The sequence below is a fragment of the Diaphorina citri genome, unplaced genomic scaffold, assembly GCF_000475195.1.
Source record: "Diaphorina citri unplaced genomic scaffold, Diaci psyllid genome assembly version 1.1 scaffold656, whole genome shotgun sequence".
In the NCBI taxonomy this organism is placed as follows: Eukaryota; Metazoa; Arthropoda; class Insecta; order Hemiptera; family Psyllidae; genus Diaphorina; species Diaphorina citri.
This window is the reverse complement of record NW_007378089.1, coordinates 39,766-65,053: the sequence shown is the minus strand read 5'-3', so window position 1 is coordinate 65,053 and position 25,288 is coordinate 39,766. Positions and strand designations below refer to the sequence as shown.

General features: G+C 40.3%; 2 protein-coding genes across 2 annotated transcripts; both read left to right on the top strand.

The window, feature by feature from the left end:
- LOC103510911 (kynurenine--oxoglutarate transaminase 3-like) lies at positions 1–24,384 on the top strand. The gene is made up of 10 exons (XM_026824844.1): positions 1–26; positions 359–511; positions 5,431–5,736; positions 18,309–18,442; positions 18,795–18,894; positions 19,424–19,576; positions 20,250–20,428; positions 21,062–21,207; positions 21,577–21,718; positions 23,602–24,384. The coding sequence occupies exons 1-10, from the start codon at positions 1–3 to the stop codon at positions 23,742–23,744; spliced, it is 1,482 nt and encodes a 493-aa protein (XP_026680645.1). The 3' UTR covers positions 23,745–24,384.
- Positions 8,866–13,382, top strand: LOC103510905 (serine/threonine-protein kinase STK11). Its single transcript, XM_008475606.3, has 6 exons — positions 8,866–9,027; positions 9,338–9,543; positions 9,904–10,021; positions 10,412–10,585; positions 10,995–11,127; positions 13,225–13,382. The coding sequence occupies exons 2-6, from the start codon at positions 9,402–9,404 to the stop codon at positions 13,363–13,365; spliced, it is 708 nt and encodes a 235-aa protein (XP_008473828.1). The 5' UTR covers positions 8,866–9,027; positions 9,338–9,401; the 3' UTR covers positions 13,366–13,382.
- Positions 24,385–25,288: the final 904 nt, after the last annotated feature.

Sequence of the window (25,288 nt, the reverse complement as noted above, 5' to 3'; positions counted from 1 at the left end):
ATGGGAATTCCATTTATCGGTCATGGGCTTCCATACCCCTCCCTCCCCTTCTCTTTATCTCTCCCTCTCCCCCTCTTCTCCCTCCGTAGACCACGACTGAGATGGAATGATCAAATCAACAAAGATATCATCAAAAGAAATCAAAATCCCAGTCTCATTGAAAACCAACAAAATTTTAATGATAGAACTTGGTGGAGAGGTTTTGTGAATAGTCGACCTGTTCCACCAAACAGAACGACTTAGGATATGTGAAAATTTTAATGATAGAACTTGGTGGAGAGGTTTTGTGAATAGTCGACCTGTTCCACCAAACAGAACGACTTAGGATATGTATGTAACCTTGTTTTCTGCTCCCCAGGCTGATAGATGACTGTGGTAAACTACTAACTCACCTACGTCTGGACTGTTGCAAGTTCGTGGACAATGTATGCATTGAGAGAATCACTCAGGTGTGTCGAAACATCAGAGAACTTACTCTGCGCAACTGTTCCAAAATTGACTCGAAAGGTAAGTAAGTTCTCATACTTAAAATGGGCTCCTAAGTAATCCTCCTAGTGGAGGAACCCAGGTTCCCAGGAGAAATAAATGCAAATGAAATAAATGCAGGAGAAATAGAACTTACTCTGCGCAACTGTTCCAAAATTGACTCGAAAGGTAAGTAAGTTCTCATAGTTAAAATGGGCTCCTAAGTAATCCTCCTAGTTAATGGCTGAACTTACTCTGCGCAACTGTTCCAAAATTGACTCGAAAGGTAAGTAAGTTCTCATAGTTAAAATGGGCTCCTAAGTAATCCTCCTAGCGTAGGAACCCAGGTTGCCAAAGATGTGCTGAGTTTGGAGAAATAAAACTTCCAAATAAATGCAAATGAAATGTGAAGAGGTTTGATACTTTTTTTTTTAGGATTGACAGAGGGAACTGTAACTGCTATGGTCTTATCGTCCCGAAATCGAAGAGAGAAGGAAGACAGGACGGAAGAAAGTTGACAGAGGGAACTGTAACTGCTATGGTCTTATCGTCCCGAAATCGAAGAGAGAAGGAAGACAGGATAGGAGAAAGCGATTATCGTCCCGAAATCGAAGAGAGAAGGAAGACAGGATAGGAGAAAGCCTGCCGCAGAGGGAACTGTAACTGCTAGTTATCGTCCCGAAATCGAAGAGAGAAGGAAGACAGGATAGGAGAAAGCCTGCCGACAGAGGGAACTGTAACTGCTATGGTCTTATCGTCCCGAAATCGAAGAGAGAAGGAAGACAGGATAGGAACACAGAGGGAACTGTAACTGCTATGGTCTTATCGTCCCGAAATCGAAGAGAGAAGGAAGACAGGATAGGAGAAAGCCAGGAGGGAACTGTAACTGCTATGGTCTTATCGTCCCGAAATCGAAGAGAGAAGGAAGACAGAATAGGAGAAAGCCAGCCGTTCCGTAACTGTACTTTTTTAAGCGAATGCAAATATCAAGTTTTTTTTTAAAGAGGTTTGACAGAGGGAACTGTGACTGCTAGAGAAATCGAAGAGAGAAGGAAGACAGGATAGGAGAAAGCCAGCCGTTCCGAGAACGAACATTATCCCATCAGGATAAAAAAAAAAAACACATGTATTTTTTTGTTAAGAGGTTTGACAGAGGGAACTGTAACTGCTATGGTCTTATCGTCCCAAAATCAAGAGAGAAGGAATTTTTTTAAAGAGGTTTAACAGAGGGAACTGTAACTGCTATGGTCTTATCGTCCCGAAATCGAAGAGAGAAGGAAGAGAGGGATAGGAGAAAGCCAGCCGTTCCGAGAACGAACATTATCCCATCAGGATAAAATCCGCCCCGGGCGGGAATCGAACCATTTTAAAGAGGTTTGACAGAGGGAACTGTAACTGCTATGGTCTTATCGTCCCGAAATCGAAGAGAGAAGGAAGCCAGGTGGAAGAAAGCAGAGGGAACTGTAACTGCTAGTTATCGTCCCGAAATCGAAGAGAGAAGGAAGACAGGATAGGAGAAAGCCTACCACAGAGGGAACTGTAACTGCTATGGTCTTATCGTCCCGAAATCGAAGAGAGAAGGAAGACAGGATAGGAGAAAGCCAGGGCTTCCGTAACTGTACTTTTTTAAGCGAATGCAAATATCAAGTTTTTTTTTAAAGAGGTTTGACAGAGGGAACTGTGACTGCTAGAGAAATCGAAGAGAGAAGGAAGACAGGATAGGAGAAAGCCAGCCGTTCCGAGAACGAACATTATCCCATCAGGATAAAACCCGCCCCGGGCGGGAATCGAACCCGCGGCCTAGCGCTTACAAGGCAGACGCACTACCAACTAAGCTAACTAGGCTGGCCTTTACACAATTAAAATTTCTTTTACTCCATACACAAAAAGCACACTCTGAGGCTTAGAGTGGAGGGGCAAACAGCCCCAAAGGATGGGTTGAGCATATGCTCGTTTATCGATGATGTTGAGGGATCTCAGGTAGGACATGAGGGAATCTACACCAGGTTTGTCATCGGATAGGGAGGGAGGGTTGGGGAGTAAGGAACGTATGGGGGTGTCAAGGGGGCAGGTCAGGATGTGTGCTACGGTGAGGGGTTCACCACACCGACAAGTAGGATGAGGGGATTTAGTAAACAGGTAACTATGTATTAGCCTGGGGTGGCCGATTCTCAATCTTGTGAATAGATAGTTTTTAGAAGTCTATTTGACTGTTTTCTTTGAATTATTTCAGTGGAGAACATTTGAACAAAATCTATTCGTTTCATTTGGGGTTTCCTAGATTTAAAGGTAATTATGCAGAAGTCACATCCGTGTAAAAGAAAAGCTCCTTTTTGTATTTAACCTAACCCTATAATAACACTGGTCACTGCTTGTTTGTGAAAACTCCTTCTTGCATTTAACCTAACCCTATAATAACACTGGTCACTGCTTGTTTGTGCCAGTTCCTTTGGTAGTAATATTCCACGGACGTGACTTCTGCACAAGTACCTATCGATTTAAATTTTGTAGAAGAATATGGAAAAAAGAAGTATAGGAAAAGAAGTATAGGAGTGGTAAGGAGAACTCTGAATGTAGTCCAGCTACATACTGGCTACTGGTACATTTACCTTTTTTGAGAAATCTTTTTTTCTTCTTCAACATGATAACTACCTAGGTATAAACTATTACAAATGGATACCATACCTACATCCATACCTACAGCCCTCTTTTGTTTGTTTGTTTGTTTCTAGGTATAAACTATTACAAATGGATACCATACCTACATCCATACCTACAGCCCTCTTTTGTTTGTTTGTTTGTTTGTTTTTTTTTTTTCCAAGAGGTTTGACAGAGGGAACTGTAACTGCTATGGTCTTATCGTCCCGAAATCGAAGAGAGAAGGAAGACAGGATAGGAAAAAGCCAGCCGTTCCGAGAACGAACATTATCCAATCAGGATAAAATCCGCCCCGGGCGGGAATCGAAACCGCGGCCTAGCGCTTACAAGGCAGACGCACAATTTTGTCTTCCATATACCATGTAATTGGTATTTTTTAGCATTTGAGCGGTCTTTTTTGAGACACCTATGGTGTCAAATTTTGACTATGTTCCATGGAAAAAAAAATATGCCATTGAAGCTCGATGTCCACTATCCAAAAATATTTGAAGATAATACAGTAGAACCCCGATTTTATGAACAAATTGGGACCAAGGGGAGTTCATAATATCGGGGTTCCATACGAAAGTTCATAAAATCGAGGTTACATAGGAAACAGAGAAAACATGGCAAATTTTCGACAGTAAATGCTTATTTATTGATTTTTTTGTCCTTTTAGTGACATATTATGTTACTAAAATGACAAAATATGTTCATATTAGCATTATTGTTCTCAATCTTTACAAACTCTTTGAGGGTTCAAATAAAAAATTGGAAATTTTGGTTTGCATTATAAAAAAAAAAAAAAAATCCGTTTTTCGAGTAAAAAATTAATTAAAAAAAGCTCGAATTTTCGAGTTCATATAACCGAGGTTCATAAAATCGGGGTTTTCCTGTAATAATAAAAATGCCAGATTATAATAGGTATGATGTTCCTTTGCCATATTAAGTGATCCTTCCTTCATACAGGGTCCGCCAACGGATTAGTATGTTTTTCAAATGGGTAGTACTCGGCGTCTGGGCCCCTCAGAGTGGTGGGGTTGGTCTCATTGTGTTCACAACGAAGGGGAGTTTTTTACATGGTTTTACAAGTTGGTGATAACCCAGCAATTGTTAGAAGGAGACCACGACCAGCGTAAGTTGTTTTGTGAGCGACCATAATCGCCAAATCCGCGAACAAAATCGCCAAATCCGCGAACAAAATCGCCAAATCCGCGAACGTAATCGCGAAATCCGCGAACGTAATCGCGAAATCCGCGAACGTAATCGCGAAATCCGCGAACGTAATCGCGAAATCCGCGAACGTAATCGCGAAATCCGCGAACGTAATCGCGAAATCCGCGAACGTAATCGCGAAATCCGCGAACGTAATCGCGAAATCCGCGAACGTAATCGCGAAATCCGCGAACGTAATCGCGAAATCCGCGAACGTAATCGCGAAATCCGCGAACGTAATCGCGAAATCCGCGAACGTAATCGCGAAATCCGCGAACGTAATCGCGAAATCCGCGAACGTAATCGCGAAATCCGCGAACGTAATCGCGAAATCCGCGAACGTAATCGCGAAATCCGCGAACGTAATCGCGAAATCCGCGAACATAATCGCGAAATCCGCGAACGTAATCGCGAAATCCGCGAACATAATCGCGAAATCTGCGAACATAATCGCGAAATCCGCGAACATAATTGCGAAATCCGCGAACATAATCGCGAAATCCGCGAACGTAATCGCGAAATCCGCGAACATAATCGCGAAATCCGCGAACGTAATCGCGAAATCCGCGAACGTAATCGCGAAATCCGCGAACATAATCGCGAAATCCGCGAACGTAATCGCGAAATCCGCGAACATAATCGCGAAATCCGCGAACGTAATCGCGAAATCCGCGAACATAATCGCGAAATCCGCGAACAAAATCGCCAAATCCGCGACCATAATCGCCAAATCCGCGAACATAATCGCGAAACCCGCGAACATAATCGCCAAATCCGCGAACATAATCGCGAAATCCGCGAACATAATCGTCAAATCCGCGAACATAATCGGTAAAGGTTTAGCAAAGTGGAAGAGCAAACTGATGAAAGCATTACAAATTTAAACAAGTTAAGAACAAATTCTGCTTTATAGAGGTACCTAATTTTAAAGTTAAAAAACGCGTCCCGAATTTTTTCTGGGACAAAAACGGAAATTCGGGACAAAACGCCCCAAAATGAAAAAGTGAACGGGACGCCGGGACACCCCCTGAAATTCGGGACTGTCCCGGCCAATTCGGGACGTTTGGCAAGCCTATGTATAGGTATATATCTAAAATATTGTTTTGTGCAGAGTTTGAGGAAAAAAAACCTCTTCACAAGTCTCATAACTATCATTTCTCACCAGGTGATCATCATTGAGCCATTCTATGACTGCTATGCCCCCATGTCAGAGGCTGCGGGTGGCGTCCCCATATACATACCATTACAGGACACCTCCCCCGCTGAACCAGGGCGACATAAATCCTCGGCTGATTTCAAACTGGATCCGGCTGAACTGGAGAGCAAGTTCTCATCTCGTACCAAACTTATCATTCTGAATACACCGCATAATCCACTAGGCAAGGTGTTCACTAGGGAGGAACTGGAGGTGATTGCGAAGTAAGTTATTCTCATCATCAAAAAATTTTTTTAAAGGGGTTTTTTTTTTTTTTTTTTTTCTCAAACTTTGCACAAAACAATATTTTAGATATATATTTATTTATTTTTCTTTTTTTAATCATAACCGTAGGTTTGATGCATTATTTTTGGACACTTGAAAATAGAACTCTAATTAGCTAATCACTTACCTCATCTCCTGGATGCAGGAACCCATTGATAGCACAGAACAGAGCCTCGTAAGCTCCCACTACGAGACTGCCTTGTCTCAACATTGACACGATTTGGCTAAACTCTCGTTAGTTTCAAGAATAATTTTAATTAACTGTGTCTTTTTTTTAATCACTATTATTTTTTACTCATTGAGGGAAGCATTCTCGTTAGCACTTTATAAGTCACTGTCCCTCATCCTACGCACAAATTGTCTGAGAGCCTTTCATCGGATGATCAGTGAGGTATAACTTCTTCTGATACCACCCCGCATTCATAAGACATGCGTTACCGATTGCTATCCGATGCGGCAAGCTTTGGAACTCTTGGAGCCTCCCACATTTCTTACGTTGAAGTAGACTTCGCCTTCTTCCATCAATTGTGTTTAACTTCTTCTGATACCACCCCGCATTCATAAGACATGCGTTACCGATTGCTATCCGATGCGGCAAGCTTTGGAACTCTTGGAGCCTCGCACATTGCTTACGATGAAGTAGACTTCGCCTTTGCGGCCCGCCAACTCTCTACCTTGGTCTCTTGCGGCCCTCGGGTGCCCTAAGGTTGGACAACCCTGATCTAGGTATTTGGGTTTGCATTTTCCCGGATGAAATTTGCAATCGAATGGATTGATGACAACATTTTAATATTGAAATCACGCTTTCTCGTCTCTGCTCTGCCTGCGAAGAGTGCGAAGGAGAATATTGAGAAATTACAGGGTAGGACATAATAATCGTGTTCTGTCCATCGGCATCGGCTCAAAAGTTAGAATGGTGAATACTCAAGTCAGGGTTCACCCTGTATATTTTGAAAGAAAGATGGTTTGAATTAGAATAAGAGTGCCTCGGTAGCGTAGTGGTCAAGACGCTCGCCTGGTAATCAGGAGGGCGTGGGTTCGATCCCAGCCGAGGCATGGAATTTTATCCTCATTTATTTGAGAATTTGACCACATAATAATGGAGCTCTCACGGTCCCAGAATTTACTCTTCAGGTAGGTACCTCTCCAAGTGGCTAGGTCTCTGAATTATTATTTATTTTTTTTTTTAAGATGAGTGTTTCACCGCCGTTTTTGTTTCGTAGCAATGAAACAACTGCTACATTAGACGCATGTGGTCTGTGTCGTAGCATGGCATGCCCATCCCGTAGTATGCCTCTCATCAGATGGGCGAGAAGAGACAAAATACTTCCCATTTAGGTGCTGGGTCAACACGAGGACACCAGAAAGTAACCCGTTGAAATATTTGCAATCGAAAAACGAGTACAATTTCTTGTCGATGGTGGGATTCGAACCCGGGACCTTCTGCATGTGGCAAGCAAGAGCACTACCACTGGGCTAACCGTGCCCCCCGGAGATTGTTTACTTCAAATTAAATTGATCCCAAGGGCAAGGCAATGCCTAAACCTTTGACAAATGGAGTGTGCCTGAAGGCATGTGATGTGTTCCAATCCCCTCGACCCCAATACTAGTTATCAGTAAGAGGGTTAGAGAGGGTATCAGTTTTGTTAGAGGGGAATTTAATGGACATTTCAACTAGAATAACTAGATGTTTCACAGTGTGAGGTCTGCTCTAGTTTGCTCAGAAATTTTCAAACATATTCAGAGAACTTTTCAACTTGCAAATATTTGCAATATGTCGTCTCAAGCGTCAAAGTTTGCACTGCCCCCGAGATATGAAGCCTCTGTGTATTCTGTATGGGTTGAGTTTATTCAGTTGAGTTTGGACCACAAGCCGCTCAATTTGGGACAAGGGTTTCCTGACTACGAGTCAGCACCATCTCATGTGGCTAAGGGACTTGCTGATGCAGCTTCGTCCCAAAATCGAAGAGAGAATGAGGACAGGATAGAAGAAAACCAGCCGTTCCGAGAACGAACCTTATGATACAGTTCGCCTCGGGGGGAGTAATAATAGACTCTTGAGTGGAAGGTAACCACAAGGCGACGTTAACGCCGAAGGCGTTCTCTACCACCTAACCCTTAGAGCTCTATTATTCATCATCAAATCTTAAGTCGTTCCAGAAATGGGCCGACTATGAACAATTACCTATTATATGGTCTCAAATAAATGAGGATAAAATGCCATGCCTCGGCTGGGATCGAACCCGCGCCCTCCTGTTTACCAGGCGAGCATCTAGACCACTACGCAGGGAATCGCATCCACAACCTAGCGCTTACAAGACAGACGCGCTTCCCTCCAAGCTAACTAGACGCGCTTCCCTCCAAGCTAACTAGACGCGCTTCCCTCCAAGCTAACTAGACGCGCTTCCCTCCAAGCTAACTGCTGAACAGGTCCGCCTGTCAGTTTTAACTGATATTGAATGGCCGGCTTTAGACATATAGGTAAATGAAAAAATTGAGAGGAAATTTCTGAGCAAACTAGAATAGACCCCACACTGTGAAATAAACATCTAGTTGAAATGTCAATTTAATTCCCCTCTAACGAAACTAATACCCTCTCTAACCCTCTTACTGATAACTAGTAGACAATCTCTCACTTGAAAACAAATTATGGTAGTAGATTGACTGTGTGTAATACCTGTTGACTAAATCTTCCTGATAATTATGCTGATAACACAACTTGTACACTCGTACTGATAACGGGAACCTCTTATCAACCGGAAACTAGGCGATTTCTTATCTTTTTTTCTTTTCTTTTTTTTTATCAGAATCGGACTTTTTCTTTTTCAAAAATTCCCTCCATCCCTTCTCTTTTCTGATAAGAGTTGTGAATCGAGGGGAAGGTTGATCAGAAAATGCTAACTTCACATAAGTGAGAGAAGACAGAAGAGCGATAACTTCACAGACGTTTGTTTGGTTGCACTCAAAAGGTGCTAGTTTCACACACGTCGTTATTTAAGAGAAAGCGCTAACTTCACGTACGTTGATTGGGTTTATTTTTTTGCATTTTTGATTTTTTGCCTGCTTTTCTGTAATCTGTTCTATTTTAAGATTTAAGTCCTCTTTTTTTATTGAAGACTGAATGGTTTACCTGTCGTTACCTTTACTGGACCTACGGCCAACTGTACTGTACCCATTACCGAGAAACATTTCAAGTTAAAGAAAGTCCTTGAAAATCACAGATTTTATAAGTAAGTACCTACCTGCCTTTGGTTTGGGAAGAAATGTATTTCTAACAATCCTAAATTTGATAACTGAACACCTATTTGGAGTTCATAGCACTACAAAACACTGAGAAATAAAAAGGACCCTAATCGCCCAATAACCTGGTTCAAATCCCAGCTCAGATTCATGGGCCCAAAAATCTTATTCAAAACCTGAGCTCTAGAGTGAAAAATCCTCCAAGCCTATGCTTTATTGCTCATGTTCCTCCCATTTCATCCTAAGTCTTCCAACTACACCTAGGTATACTAAGAAATGTTATTCTTTTCTTTCTTTCAGTGTTTGCCCAACTAATTTGAAGTAATTGGAGATCAATCAAATAATCAAGACTGTTAAAGAAAAAATGGGGGACAAGGATGATGAAGTTGATGGGGATATGATATCCATATTCCATCGCGTGGACTCGGATCAAGTCATTTATGATAACAAAACAATCAAGGTGAAAATGATCGGAAAATATGTCATGGGAGACTTGCTTGGAGAAGGTATGTGCATAGCAGAATAAAATATTTGATTTTAGTGTTAGTTTGTAAATTGATGTGGTTGTCAAAATGACCTTAATTTAGAAACACACTGCTCTCACATCATGTGAGGTGAGGGCAGTGTTTCTCTACCTTAACTGTAAAAACAATATCTTTTAACAATAAATTGGGGGGGAAATGGTTTGTGAATTTCTTTCACCATAACCATTAAATGTATTTCTGATGGTGATGAAATTTGACATGAAATTCCAGCTCTTAAAGGAAATTGTCTCATTAGATTTAGGACTCATGAGGACTTTATTAAAGCCCTATTGTGAGTTCTTCATTCACTGGATCACTGGCATTATTAATTCATTTTCACAGGAAGCTATGGTAAAGTTAAAGAAATGCTGGACAGTGAGACTTTGTGTCGACGAGCAGTGAAAATATTCAAGAAGAAAAAACTCCAGAGGATTCCCAATGGTGAAATCAATGTTGATAGGTACCTATTATAATTTTTTGTATTGAGAGCAGGTTAAACTTCAATTCTACGTCTAGAATTCCAAATAACTATGTATTCCAGCAAAAATGTCAGACCTAATTAATGGAATAGCATTCCAGGGATCCAGGTTAGAAAAAAATCTGCAGTTCACCAAGGAACTAATCAATAAACTGGTGCTATAGTAAAGGGACTGCCTGTCTTACCCTAAATGGTCTAAATCTCTAAAATTCTAAATAAACCCTTACATTATAAAATTGTATAAACTTTCTTGCAGTAAATCTTGAGGCTAAAAGCTATTTTTTGTCCAATAGTTTTTGTTCTCAAATGTCAAGGAACTTGACCATTCTCCTTGTCCAATAGTTAATTTCATGTTGTCATTTTTCGATGCAGGGAAATCCGGCTGCTCAAAATGTTACAACATCGGAATGTCATTGGATTGGTGGATGTATTTGTTAACGATAAGAAACAGAAGATGTATCTTATCATGGAGTACTGTGTGGGAGGTCTGCAGGATATGCTGGACAGTACGCCGTACAAGAAGTTCCCTATCTGGCAGGCACATGGGTAAAGTATAATAATTGTCTACCTACCTAGATATTCTCTTGGGGGACCATAATAAAACACCAAAGGCAACTAAGAAAGAAGAAGTTCCCTAAAGGCCCATTGTTCCCACTTGTGATTAGGAAGAAAAAAAATTGTGTTGTGCTTAGTGGGAACACTCACATTTAAATTACATTGCCTACGAGTACTTAAGGGCATTTTGTATCGTTCAGAAAAAAAATTGTGTTGTGTGTAATGTGTACTCTGAATTTTTAATTATATCACCTTCAAGGACATTCCGAAAAAATCGAAAAAAAATTGTGTTGTGTGTAATGTGTACTCTGAATTTTTAATTATATCACCTTCAAGGACATTCCGAAAAAATCGTTTTTTTTTTTTACCAAATAATCTATTTTTCCTATTATTGTTGCAGATATTTCCTACAGCTATTAGATGGCCTGGAATATCTACACAGTCAAGGCATTATACACAAAGATATTAAACCCGGTAACCTCCTGCTTACTCTGGATGGAACACTCAAGATATCTGACTTTGGAGTTGCAGAGGTAAGGCTCTTTATAGTCAGCATAGTTAGCTAGTAGTACTTATGGCTGGGGGGACTTTAAACAGGGAGGATACCAGTCTGAAATTCCCCTTGCTAAAGACATAGCAAATGCTGAGTGCAAAGGGTATCCACACGTAAAAATTTTGTAGCCAAAACCAAAAGTCAGCCCAAAGCAATTGTCGCGAACAGCGCGAGTTTAGATACAAGTTAGGTGTTTTTTAGCAAGTGTTTTATAATTAGAAATAGTTAATTAAGAATAGTTTAATTAAACAGCTGATGTTTAGGTTGCCAACGAGGAAAGGAGTAGATTTTCCATCAGCAGATTTTGTTTGTAAACTAGAGTGAGTTAGAAGAAAGTCCTGGTAGTAGACGGACGTAGATAGTAGATTTTCCCAAAAGATATTAGAAGTTTCATTTAGAAGATTTGTAAGAAAGTAAATAGTCCAGTAATTAGAAATTTGTTAGAAATCAAGTTTATAAAAAAGTTTAAATTAATAAAGTGTTCATAGAGAAATTGATAGTTTCATTGAAGAAAACCACTGTGTCTTCGTTTCATTTTTATGTTGTGTCAAATCTTAAAACGCTTCCACTGTCAATCATCATCATTCACGACAGCAATCACCCTAGGGCTGATTGAGAGGCTGACGAAAAACGCCGACCTCGGGAAAATGCGAGGAACGAGAAGAGTCTTGAAGGGTAGCGCGTCTGCCTTGTAAGTGCTAGTTTGCGGGTTAGATTCCCGCCCGGAGCGGATTTAATCCTAAACAGATAAGGTTCGTTCTCGGAACGGCTGACTTTCTCCTATCCTAATCTCCTTCTCCCTTTGATTTCTACACAATAAGAGCCCCGTTGTTACAGTTCCCTCTATCAAAACTCAATTTTCTTTTTCCTGTTTTTTTTTTTCTAATTTATTATGGTTCCTTATCAAGCTTGCCGGAGGCGTGCGAATAACGATTGTAAAACTTAGAAGCAAATGATACATTGCATAGAACAGTTGGTCCAGTGGGGGCACGGTTGGTCCAGTGGTAATGCGCTTGCTTGCCATGCAGAAGGTCCCGGGTTCGAATGAAGAAAACCACTGTGTCTTCGTTTCATTTTTATGTTGTGTCAAATCTTAAAACGCTTCCACTGTCAATCATCATCATTCACGACCTTGCTAAAGACATAGCAAATGCTGAGTGCAAAGGGTATCCACACGTAAAAATTTTGTAGCCAAAACCAAAAGTCAGCCCAAAGCAATCACCCTAGGGCTGATTGAGAGGCTGACGAAAAACGCCGACCTCGGGAAAATGCGAGGAACGAGAAGAGTCTTGAAGGGTAGCGCGTCTGCCTTGTAAGTGCTAGTTTGCGGGTTAGATTCCCGCCCGGAGCGGATTTAATCCTAAACAGATAAGGTTCGTTCTCGGAACGGCTGACTTTCTCCTATCCTAATCTCCTTCTCCCTTTGATTTCTACACAATAAGAGCCCCGTTGTTACAGTTCCCTCTATCAAAACTCAATTTTCTTTTTCCTGTTTTTTTTTTTCTAATTTATTATGGTTGCCGGAATCGGCTTATAAACTTTTTCCTAAACAGGTAAGGTTCGTTCTCTCGGAACGGCTGGCTTTCTCCAATCTTGTCTTTTCCTTCTCGCTTCGGTTTTGAGACTTAACAATTCCACTAGGTCTTCCTTCTCTCTTCGATTTCGGGACGATAAGACCATAGCAGTTACAGTTCCCTCTGTCAAACCTCTTTAAAAAAAAAAAAAATCTCCAATCTTGTCTTTTCCTTCTCGCTTCGATTTTGGGACTTAACAATTCCACTAATTTTTACTACCATTCCGCCAATATTTCACTACTCTTCCGCCAATATTTCACTACTATTCCGCCGCCAATACTCACGTTTCCACTGTCGTGTGGTGATGGGTTTATTCTTGGCGGCCAACAGGAGCAATCTGTCGGGTACAAACTACGACACAGGCCACATGCGTCTAATGTAGCAGTTGTTTCATTGCTACGAAATAAAAACGGCGGTGGAACACTCATCTTTTTTTTAACACTTTTCTTGGAGAAAAAAAAAAACTGAATTTCACCTCTTTTTCTTTAAATATTCTATTTCAGTCGCTAGATATGTTTCTACATGATGATACAATTACCACTAGTCAAGGTTCGCCTGTGTTTCAAGCCCCTGAAATTGCCAATGGTCTTCCTGAGATATCCGGATACAAGGTGGACATTTGGAGCTCTGGTGTAACACTGTAAGTATTTCCTTACTTAGTTCCACCTCTTCACTTGTCCATCAAAGCCCACACAACTCACACCTATGGAACTATGGCTTAAACTAATTGATGTGGCAGAAGTGGCCGTTCAATGAGAGACGAGTACAGCTTGGCAATAGCTTGAACAATACGAGGATGTCCAAAACCACGAGTGTACTGGTTGAGAAGCTTGTTCTCACCTGAGGAGAAATAGAAAAGATTCAGTATAGTTTGGGTGTGGCAGAATTCCTACGACTACCAACTACAGAAGGGGTTTGATTTCGTTTGACTTGGGCAAGAGCTACTACAATAACACATAATTATTAATGTTATAAAAATTTGATTTTTAAAACAAATAAATATTACCTTACCTAATTATTAATAATTTGTTTTGGGTAAATTTCACCAATATTTTTTCAGCCCTTAGAAGGCCTATTAAGTCAACAGTCTGTTAAGTTCAATTGATTTAGATAGCCTTAGTCTGGCTGGCGGACGTTTAACTGGGAGTAGACCAGTTTTTTATAGCTGGGGGACTTTGAACAGAGAGGATACCAGCCTGAAATTTCCCTTGCTAAAGAAATAACAAAAGGTTGAGTGCGATTTTTTTTTTTTTTTCCCCAAAATTTTCCTCTTTAAAAAAAAAAAAAAAAGTTGTTGGGGTTTTTTTTTTTTTTTTTTTTTTTTTTTTTTTTGTAGCTAAAACCAAATGTCAACCCAAAGCAATCACCCTGCTAGGGCTGATTGAGAGGCTGACAAAAAACGCCGACCCCGTCTGATTACGGGAAAAGGCGAAGAAGAAGTGGCTGTACACTAAAACATGGGAAAAAGAGAGGAAACGAGCTTCAGAAGTGGGGAAATTCCGAGGGGAAAACGAAACTTTATTCTCCTCTAATGATGTATTTTTTCTCTCGCTATAGTTTGGGCTAATAATCAGATGTGCACTGTTGCAGGAACCAATGAGGAAAGAAGGAATTGGAGTTGAGATTGTTAACAATAATCAGATGTGCAATATGTTGAATTTGATTAAATACACCAGAGGGCTGTTCCTAATAAAGGACTTATCACTTTACATGTCTCACTTGGTAAAAGTATATACCTAGGTAGGTATCATGGTGTAGAAGAAAAAAAAGCAATTCCTAATTCTCAAATAAGGTGCACCTTTGAATGTAGGTACCAGTTAGTCAGTAGCTGACTACATTCATAGTTCTTACCATTCCTATTCATACCTATCTAGGAAATCCCATTTAACCTAGTAGATTTTGTTCAAAAATGTTCTCTGCAGAAATAATTCAAAGGAAACAGTTTAAATAGACGGTACTTGTGCAGAAGTCATGTCCGTGGATTATTGCTACCAAAGGAACTGGCACAAACGAGCAGTGACCAGTGTTATCATAGGGTTACCTAGGTTAAATGCAAGAAGGAGTTTTCACAATTAGAGCAGTGATTAGTGCTATTATATGGTTAGGTTAGTTAGATACAAAAAGGAGCTTTTCTTTTCCACGGACGTGACTTCTGCATAATTACCAAATGGACTTCTAATAACTATCTATCCAGCTTGAAACTTACCAGTAGCTGCATCAGCGAGTCCTTTACTGACATGAGATGGTGCTGACTCGTAATCAGGAAACCCTTGTCCCAAATTAAGTGGCTTGTGGTCCAAACTCAACTGAATAAACTCAACCCATACCGAATACACAGAGGCTTCAAATCTCGGAGGCAGAGCAAACTTTGATGCTTGAGACGACATATTGCAAATATTTCCAAGTAGAAAAGTTCTCTGAATTTGTTTGAAATTTCTGAAAAAAAGCAATTCCTAATTCTCAAATAAGGTGCACCTTTGAATGTAGGTACCAGTTAGTCAGTAGCTGACTACATTCATAGTTCTTATCATTCCTATTCATACCTATCTAGGAAATCCCAATTAACCTAGTAGATTTTGTTCATAGTTTGGGCTAATAATCAGATGTGCACTGTTGCAGGAACCAATGAGGAAAGAAGGAATTGGAGTTGAGATTGTTAACAATAATCAGTTGTGCAATATGTTGAATTTGATTAAATACACGGGGGGCTGTTCCTAATAAAGGACTTATCACTTTACATGTCTCACTTGGTAAAAGTTTATACCTATAGATAGGTATCCGTACCAAACTTATCATTCTGAATACACCGCATAATCCACTAGGCAAGGTGTTCACTAGGGAAGAACTGGAGGTGATTGCGAAGTAAGTGGGGGAATTGAAGCATAGGCACACTGCTAGTAGATAACATAAATCAGTAGTTAAAGGCCTCATACGGAAAAAAGCCCCTTTAAGGAGGAGCCTCAGAAGACCCAATGGCGCATGAAAACTAATGAGATTCCTTTTCGGACCAACCGTTCGAAAGGTATCGCAGAACAAACAGATAGACTAAATGAGCTAAAACCTAAAACTCATTTCTTTCTTTGAACAATCCGTTTGTGTAAATGTACTGCCACGGAAGCAAATTTTTCTTTTTTTTTTTTTTTTTTTTTTTTTTTTTCAGCCTGGGCCGAAGCAGGTCTTTTCCCTGTGTCCGAACTGAAGAACCTGAGAAAGATCGACAGCGATCTTGAGGGTCACCCCACCCCCCGCCTCAACTTCATCGATGTCGGAACCGGCTCTTTGGGACAGGGGCTGTCTGTGGCCGCTGGAATGGCTTACGTCGGAAAGTACTTCGATAAGGCCTCTTACAGGTAAAGTTCCTTCCCCCCGAATATTGTACACAAAAAGTATGTCCTAAAAGTATCTGAGGTTTCAGGGTATGGCTAAACAGCCCTAAAATTCGCGTTAAGCTTATACAAATCTTTTCCCCTTGTGAAGTTAATATTTTCGTTAGCACAATATCATTTCTTCATTATTGAAGCACAGGCACACTGCTAGTAGATAACATAAATCAGTAGTTAAAGGCCTCATACGGAAAAAAGCCCCTTTAAGGAGGAGCCTCAGAAGACCCAATGGCGCATGAAAACTAATGAGATTCCTTTTCGGACCAACCGTTCGAAAGGTATCGCAGAACAAACAGATAGACTAAATGAGCTAAAACCTAAAACTCATTTCTTTCTTTGAACAATCCGTTTGTGTAAATGTACTGCCACGGAAGCTAGCATTGATATTGTAGCAAAATATTGGGATGCTAGGGGAAATATGACCTAATTATCAAATTTCGCATTTGTAAAAAACAACAACAATCCGTTTCAGAACCTACTGTCTAGTAGGAGATGGTGAGAGTGCCGAAGGTTCAATCTGGGAGGCCCTTCACTTCGCTTCCTACTACAAGTTGGACAATCTGTGCGTGATTTTCGACATCAATCGTCTGGGTCAATCTGAACCCACCTCTCTGCAACATCAGACGGAAGTGTACAGAAAGCGATTGGATGCGTTTGGATTCAACGCGGTTGTTGTTGATGGACATGATGTTGAACATTTGGTGAAGGTGAGCAGTTTTAAATTACAGAAAGCGATTGGATGCGTTTGGATTCAACGCGGTTGTTGTTGATGGACATGATGTTGAACATTTGGTGAAGGTGAGCAGTTTTAAAATAAATATTGTCATTTTTTTATTTTTTTTTTTTCAAGATGAGTGTTCCACCGCCGTTTTTATTTCGTAGCAATGGAACAACTGCTACATTAGACGCTTGTGGCCTGTGTCGTAGCATGCCCATCCCGTAGTATACGAACAACTGCTACATTAGACGCATGTGGCCTGTGTCGTAGCATGTCCATCCCGTAGTATGCCTCTCATCAGATGGGCGAGAAGAGACACAATACTTCCCATTTAGGTGCTGGGTCAACACGAGAACACCAGAAAGTAACCCGTTGAAATATTTGCAATCGAAAAACGAGTACAAATTTTATTTATTCAGAAATAAGCACTGAAGGTCTGACATACATAAGTTTTTTTTTATGCCTTCTCTTGTCTCCTTTTCATCTCGGTTGGTGCTATTTTTCCCTTAGACAAAAACTTTTGTTTCCTGTATGCCATGTGTTGATAATAGAATAGAATATACCTTGTTTATCCTGCCAGAATGAGACTGAGAGACAAAAAGAGCCAGAACGACCCTATTGAAGCGAGGAAAAAAGGAATTGAGTAACACATCGTTAAAGGAAAATTAGCTGAAAAACACAACAAAACCTCGACCCTAACTTCTCACTTCGGTACAAGATGAATAAATAGCTTATCCCTAAAATGTTGCTAAAAATAAAATTAACCTACCTGATAGGGCTCATGCACAGGTCTACCAAGTCCCATCACAGTAGGTACATGCCATTAATATTTATGGGCATTAGAGTGAACTTTTGAGTTGTTTGGCCGCCATACATACACGCTACGCCACTGGGGAAAAGGAAAATAACCCTGGGATTCGAACTTGTGGGCCCTGTTGTACAAACAAATCCGTTTATAATTTCATCATACTAACTGTTGACTAAGGGCCCGTTTACACTTGTCGTTCGGAAAAAGATCGTGTTATGTGTTGTATTGGGAACACTCTCATTTAAATTACATTGCCTACAGGGCATTTTTTGTTCTCCGGGAAAAAATCGTGTCGTGGGTATAGTGGGAACACTCTTATTTAAATTAATTTGCCTACAGGGCATTTTGTGTTCTTCGGGAAAAAAATCGTGTCGTGTGTACGGCTTAAGTACTTACAGTACATTCGGAAAAATCGGGTGAAATTCACAACAAGTGGGAACATGGCAACAGGGCCTTAGGACCTAAGTAAATGCGATTTTGTAATCGTAACCTGTCCAAAGGGGTGCACAAGCCAGTGTATTTGTGATGCTGGTCCCAAGCCTGGGTAAAATAGGGAGGGTTGGTGTTAGGAAGGGCATCCAGCTATAAAGAACCCCGCCAAAACCATGTCAGTCGCAGCCAGATTTTGTAATATAAGATTTCTGTATTTTGTATTTTATCATATTATTTGGTTTCCAGACTATGCAAGAAGTACGATGTGCTGTGTATTAGTGACGAGGTGTATGAATGGCAGGTATATAAACCTCATCAACATATACGTATATGTACATTGCCCGGGATGTTTGAGAGAACTATAACCATAGGATCGGCAGGTAATCTATTATTTGTAAAATAAACAAGGTTTTAGCGCGTCTAGTTAGCATGGAGGGAAGCGCGTCTAGTTAGCTTGGAGGGAAGCGCGTCTGTCTTGTAAGCGCTAGGTTGCGGATGCGATTCCCTGCGTAGTGGTCAAGATGCTCGCCTGGTAAACAGGAGGGCGCGGGTTCGATCCCAGCCGAGGCATGGCATTTATCCTCATTTATTTGAGACCATATAATAATTGTTCATAGTCGACCGATTTCTGGAACGACTTAAGATTTGATGATGAATAATAGAGCTCTAAGTGTTAGGTGGTAGAGAACGCCTTCGGCGTTAACGTGGCCTTGTGGTTACCTTCCACTCAAGAGTCTATTGTTACTCCCGGTACCAAACTTATCATTGTGAATACACCGCATAATCCACTAGGCAAGGTGTTCACTAGGGAGGAACTGGAGGTGATTGCAAAGTAAGTGGGGGGAAAAGGAAAATAACCCTGGGATTCGAACTTGTGGGCCATATTGTACAAACGAATCCGTTTATAATTTCATCATACTAATTGTTGACTAAGAGCCCTTCACACTTGTGGTTCGGAAAAAGATCGTGTCGTGTGTAGTGGGAACACTCTCATTTAAATTAATTTGCCTACAGGGCATTTTGTGTGCTTCGGGAAAAAAATCGTGTCGTGTGTATATTGGGAACACTCTTATTACATTGCTTAAGTACAGGATACTCGGAAAAATCGGGTGGAACTCACAACAAGTGGGAACAGGGCGTTAGGACCTAAGTAAATGCGATTTTGTAATTGTAACCTGTCCAAAGGGGTGCACCAGCCAGTGTATTTGTGATGCTGGTCCCAAGCCTGGGTAAAATAGGGAGGGTTGGTGTTAGGAAGGGCATCCAGCTATAAAGAACCCCGCCAAAACCATGTCAGTCGCAGCTAGATTTTGTAATATATTTCTGTATTTTGTATTTTATCATATTATTTGGGTTTCCAGACTATGCAAGAAGTACGATGTGCTGTGTATTAGTGACGAGGTATATGAGTGGCAGGTATATAAACCTCATCAACATATACGTATATGTACATTGCCCGGGATGTTTGAGAGAACTATAACCATAGGATCGGCAGGTAATCTATTCTATTATTTGTAAAATAAACAAGGTTTTAGATTAGAGCGTCTAGTTAGCTTGGAGGGAAGCGCGTCTAGTTAGCTTGGAGGGAAGCGCGTCTAGTTACGCTTGGAGGGAGCGCGTCTAGTTAGCTTGGAGGAAGCGCGTCTAGTTAAGCTTGGAGGGAAGCGCGTCTAGTTAGCTTGGAGGGAAGCGGCGTCTAGTTAGCTTGGAGGGAAGCGCGTCTAGTTAGCCTTGAGGGAGCGCGTCTAGTTAGCTGGAGGGAAGCGCGTCCAGTTAGCTTGGAGGGAAGCGCGTCTAGTTAGCTGGGAGGGAAGCGCGTCTAGTTAGCTTGGAGGAAGCGCGTCTAGTTAGCTTGGAGGGAAGCGCGTCCTGTCTTGTAAGCGCTAGGTTGTGGATGCGATTCCCCTGCGTAGTGGTCAGGATGCTCAGCCTGGTAAAACAGGAGGGCGCCGGGTTCGATCCCAGCGATGGGCACGGCATTTTATCCCTCATTTATTTGAGCCGATAATAAATATGTAAATTGTTCATAGTCCGCCATCTTCTGGAACCGACTGTAAGATTTGGAATGATGAAATAATTAGGAGCTCTAAGAGGGTTAAGTGGTAGAGAACGCCTTCGGCGTTAACGTCGCCTTGTATACAGCCAATCATATGTATAGTCTATGATTAAGGACTTGCGAAAAAACAGGGAACTGAATCGAGAACGTAACTCCAACGTTGTAAAATCATTGCATGTTATTCGATCTGTCATCGACACACAGAAACTGTGTTTCAACTTCGATCTATTCTCAATGTACTCACCGCAAACCAAGCCACAGGTGAATTCCCGCGCATATGGCACGGATTTAGACGATCTCAAAGTGAACGGTCAATGTCATAGTATTGTTATTTCATATCATAAGCTATTTCTTCCGCGCATTTTTTCTCACAGGTAGCTAAAGCGTTCAGTGACCCATGACATGGTTGGCAAGTTAGGTTTGGCGGTATGGACCGACCTGCCCAATCTCATGAGACAAACCGTACAGATAGATTCATCTAGGAATATTGATATCTAACATCTAGAGTACTACACCAACACAGGGTAAGGGGAATGAAATAAATCGTTAAAACCCATTTCTCAAGTGATCCTTGGACAAAGCTGGAATGGTGAATTGGATGAAAAAAAACGCGGGCAGAGATCAACGAAGGTTATATTACTTTCTATTATTTTGGAACAATTCTTTAGTGGTTGCAAAAAAAAAGTTTTCAAAAAGTCTGAAATAGTAATATCATCTTAAGCCGGCCATTCACTATCAGGTAGACCTGACAGATACGCCTTGATCAGGTCTACCTCATATTAGTGAGTGCCGGCTTATAGGACAATATAATGAGAGAGAGAGAGAGAGAGAGAAGAGAGAGAGAAAGAGAGAGAGAGAGAGAGAGAGAGAGAGAGAGAGAGAGAGAGAAAATAGATTATTTTTCTTTGCTGTACTAATAATATCCTCTTCTTTTGTTTCTCTTTATCACAGGAAGCAGTGGCTCGTAGCTTCGAGACAGAAATCAACAACATGACGACTGCTCCAGATAAATGTTATTTCTATACTATTAGTGAAGAACTCAGACCTAAGCGAGAAATATTAGCTGATGCCTTGGACAAAGCTGGGATGGTGAGTACAAAAAAAGAAAGTTTTTCCTGTTTAAATAGGGTTGATGTTTCTTGTCATTCTCTTCCAGCAGCCCTATTGTCCTGATGAATTTTTCTCACCCAGGTCTTGATTCACACAATTATTCTTCCTTTCTCACAATCCACCATTCCACCTTTTCTTCGGTCTCCCTCGCCTTTTTCTCTCCCGCACTTCCATTTTCTACACTCTTTACCCTATGTAGCTCTCATCTTTCAATATGTCCATACCACTGTAGTCTCCTCTCCTGGATCTTCCTCGACACTTACGTTACTTTTATTCTATTCCTTATGATTTCATTATCATCTCACTCTGTTCTTTCATTCCACTATAATATATACCTATATATTTCAGGTGCCTGTTATTCCGGACGGGGGTTATTTCATGGTGGCAGATTGGACTCAGTTACGCCCCATGTTGAGATTAGACACTGAGAGTGACAAGTATGAGGACTTTAAGTTTGCCAAATGGATGACTAAGAATGTTAAACTGCAAGGTGAGACCAAAGTTTTGCATTGAAAGTGTCTCTCTGGCGCGTGGCGCAGTGGTCAAGACACTCGCCTGGTAATCAGGAGAGTCCGGATTCGATCCCAGCCAAGGCATGAAATTTTATCCTCATTTATTTGAAACTTTGACCACATAATAACTTACCACTTAACCCTTAGAGCTCCATCTAAGGGTTAAGTGGTAGAGAACGCTTTCGGTGTTGATTTCGCCTAGTGGTTACATTCACTGAAGAGTCTTTAACTGTTTCTAGACTTTTAGTGACGGGGGGTTTTACCCTCCGTTCCACTATAAACTACCCAACTTCTCACATTAACCTCACCCAGCCTGAAGCCAGCAGCGTGCGATTTGCCCAGATGGTCACCCAGCCGGATATTAACCACGCGTAACGGTACGTTGCTTAACTTTAATGATCCACCAGAGAAGTTAGGTTCAAGATTTGATCCATAGATATATAGGTACAAATAGAGATATTGAATTAAACCGCGTAAAAAATTACCCTATTACATTACTTTCCTTCCCACAGGTTATAGGATAAGGAAAATTATAAAATAAAATCTTAATAAATTAATTAATTAAACTAGAGAATCTTTTTAGTTTTCAAATAACGTAGAAATTTTTTTTTTTTTTTTTTTTTTTTTTTTTTTAGAAAACGGCCTACTTTTGGCCTTGGGCCCATCATAACCTTATTATAATGAACAGTGAAATCTAGGATTCTGAGAATTCATTCGTGTTGAGACGCTTGTCATCCGATCAACCAAGGAGCTCACCAGCACACCAGCTCACGGCTCACGTCACTCACGTGCGCAACGGTCAACTGAAATACTGAATAGGTCAGTTGCGCTTATATGAGATTAGACACTGAGAGTGACAAGTATGAGGACTTTAAGTTTGCCAAATGGATGACTAAGAATGTTAAACTACAAGGTGAGACCAATATATAAATCTATCAATGTCGGGAATAAGAGAGAATTTCGGAAAAATCCTCTCTTACCGGGATCTAGTCTTATTACACACTAGCCGAAATCGGTCGCTTCGCTCCGGATTTCTGTCTATTTTTTCATCAAGGGAATCTATTTTTTTCATCAAGGGAATCTATTTTTTCATCAAGGGAGTCTATTTTTTCATCAAGGGAATCTATTTTTTCATCAAGGAAATCTATTTTTTTCATCAAGGGAAAATCTATTTTTTCATCAAGGGAATCTATTTTTTTCATCTTTTCATCAAGGAAATCTATTTTTTTCATCAAGGGAATCTATTTTTTCATCAAGGAAATCTATTTTTTTCATCTTTTCATCAAGGAAATCTATTTTTTTCATCAAGGGAATCTATTTTTTCGTCAAGGGAATCTATTTTTTTCATCAAGGGAATCTATTTTTTCATCAAGGGAGTCTATTTTTTCATCAAGGGAATCTATTTTTTCATCAAGGAAATCTATTTTTTTCATCAAGGGAATCTATTTTTTCATCAAGGGAATCTATTTTTTCATCAAGGAAATCTATTTTTTTCATCAAGGGAATCTATTTTTTCATCAAGGGAATCTATTTTTTTCATCTTTTCATCAAGGAAATCTATTTTTTCATCTTTTCATCAAGGAAATCCATTTTTTTTTCATCAAGGGAATCTATTTTTTCATCAAGGAAATCTATTTTTTCATCAAGGGAATCTATTTTTTCATCAAGGGAATCTATTTTTTCATCAAGGAAATCTATTTTTTTCATCAAGGGAATCTATTTTTTCATCAAGGGAATCTATTTTTTCATCAAGGAAATCTATTTTTTTCATCAAGGGAATCTATTTTTTCATCAAGGGAATCTATTTTTTCTCCAGGGGAAAAATCGACTAATTTTTTCCCTTCAAAATTTTCCCCCACAGGTATTCCCCCGTCTGCGTTCTACAGTGACGAACACAAACACCTGGGTGAGAATCTTATACGCTACTGTTTCTTTAAGAAGGATGAAACACTACGCGAGGCGAGCTCTATACTACAGACCTGGCGTAACAAGAACATACTGTGAAACACCTGACAATAAGCTGTGAAACAGATAATTAACCCAGGATAAGCGGTGAAACATCTAACAATAAGCTGTGAAACAGATTAAGGAGCGCGGTAGCGCTCCGCCCCGCCAAGTCATAGTCAAGAAAGTTTGACCGCTAGATTATACTGTGAAATACCCAAGATACGTTGAAGGTGAGCTGTGAAACAGCAGGGATTCTGTGAGAGAGCGTGTATAAAGTATAAAGGAACCATAATTTGTATTTTTCTAGTGACACCATTTTTTATTATTTTTAATATTTCCTTTAGGAGCTACTTATGTAAACTTTCAATTTTTGATGTTATTCGTATGTAATTACAATTACGTTTTAGTTTGCCCTGGTCTGGGTGAATTCTTGGTGGTTAGGGGTCATATTCTACAAAATTGACCAATCAAATGCCTTGAGACTATGCTTAGCACGAACTTGAGAGCCAGCATTTTGTTCATAAATATGGGTGTAAGGCTGTGCCATTTTTCGTATACCTACTTTATTCTTTTATCTCGATTTTCGTCAATTCTCATCTTCTGATAAATTTTGAAAACTCATTCAGAGGTTGAATATTAGACTCACAATCAAAAATTTAGAATCGTCATTTTGATGTGGACCTTTTGTAAATGCTTCGTAGTGTTTGTACCTGTTTACCTTTGTTGTTTTCTCAAAGAATTTCAACAAATTTAATAGTGAAGAAAGGTAGTTAAGTATTCTCTTATTACCTTGGAGTTAGAGCTTAGAGACATGATTCAAGTCAGTTGAGTAAACTGTTGATGGCCAGCCTAGTTAGCTTGGTTGGTAGCGCGTCTGCCTTGTAAGCGCTAGGCCGCGGGTTCGATTCCCGCCCGGGCCCAGCCTAGTTAGCTTAGTTGGTAGTGCGTCTGCCTTGTAAGCGCTAGGCCGCGGGTTCGATTCCCGCCCGGGGCGGGGATAATGTTCGTTCTCGGAACGGCTGGCTTTCCTCCTATCCTGTCTTCCTTCTCTCTTCGATTTCGGGACGATAAGACTAATGTTCGTTCTCGGAACGGCTGGCTTTCTCCTATCCTGTCTTCCTTCTCTCTTCGATTTCGGGACGATAAGACCATAACAGTTACAGTTCCCTCTGTCAAACCTCTTAAAAAAACTGTTGATGGAAATTTCAATAAATAAAATGCAATGCTTTACATACATTTATAAAATGAACTTAGGTGTATTAAATAAAAACATATATTTATACAAAACAAAGAAATAGCTTAAATTTCATTTCATAGGAAAACGACCTAGTCAAATCCAGACAATATTATAACAATAACAGTTTAAACCATGGAACACACTTTAAGTTAAACACATTGGATTAACCCGAAATGTCCAGGGGAAAATATCCTCTGAAAAAATGCAATTAATATAACCAAATAACGTTTAATAACAATCTTACTTTGCGTTGCCCATATGGAACTCTGGGACATTTCGGGTTAAGTAATCTTAAGGTTTAAGGAAATCGGATTGCTTAATCCAATGGGTTTAACCTAAACCAAGTTTAACCACGGGCATTAAT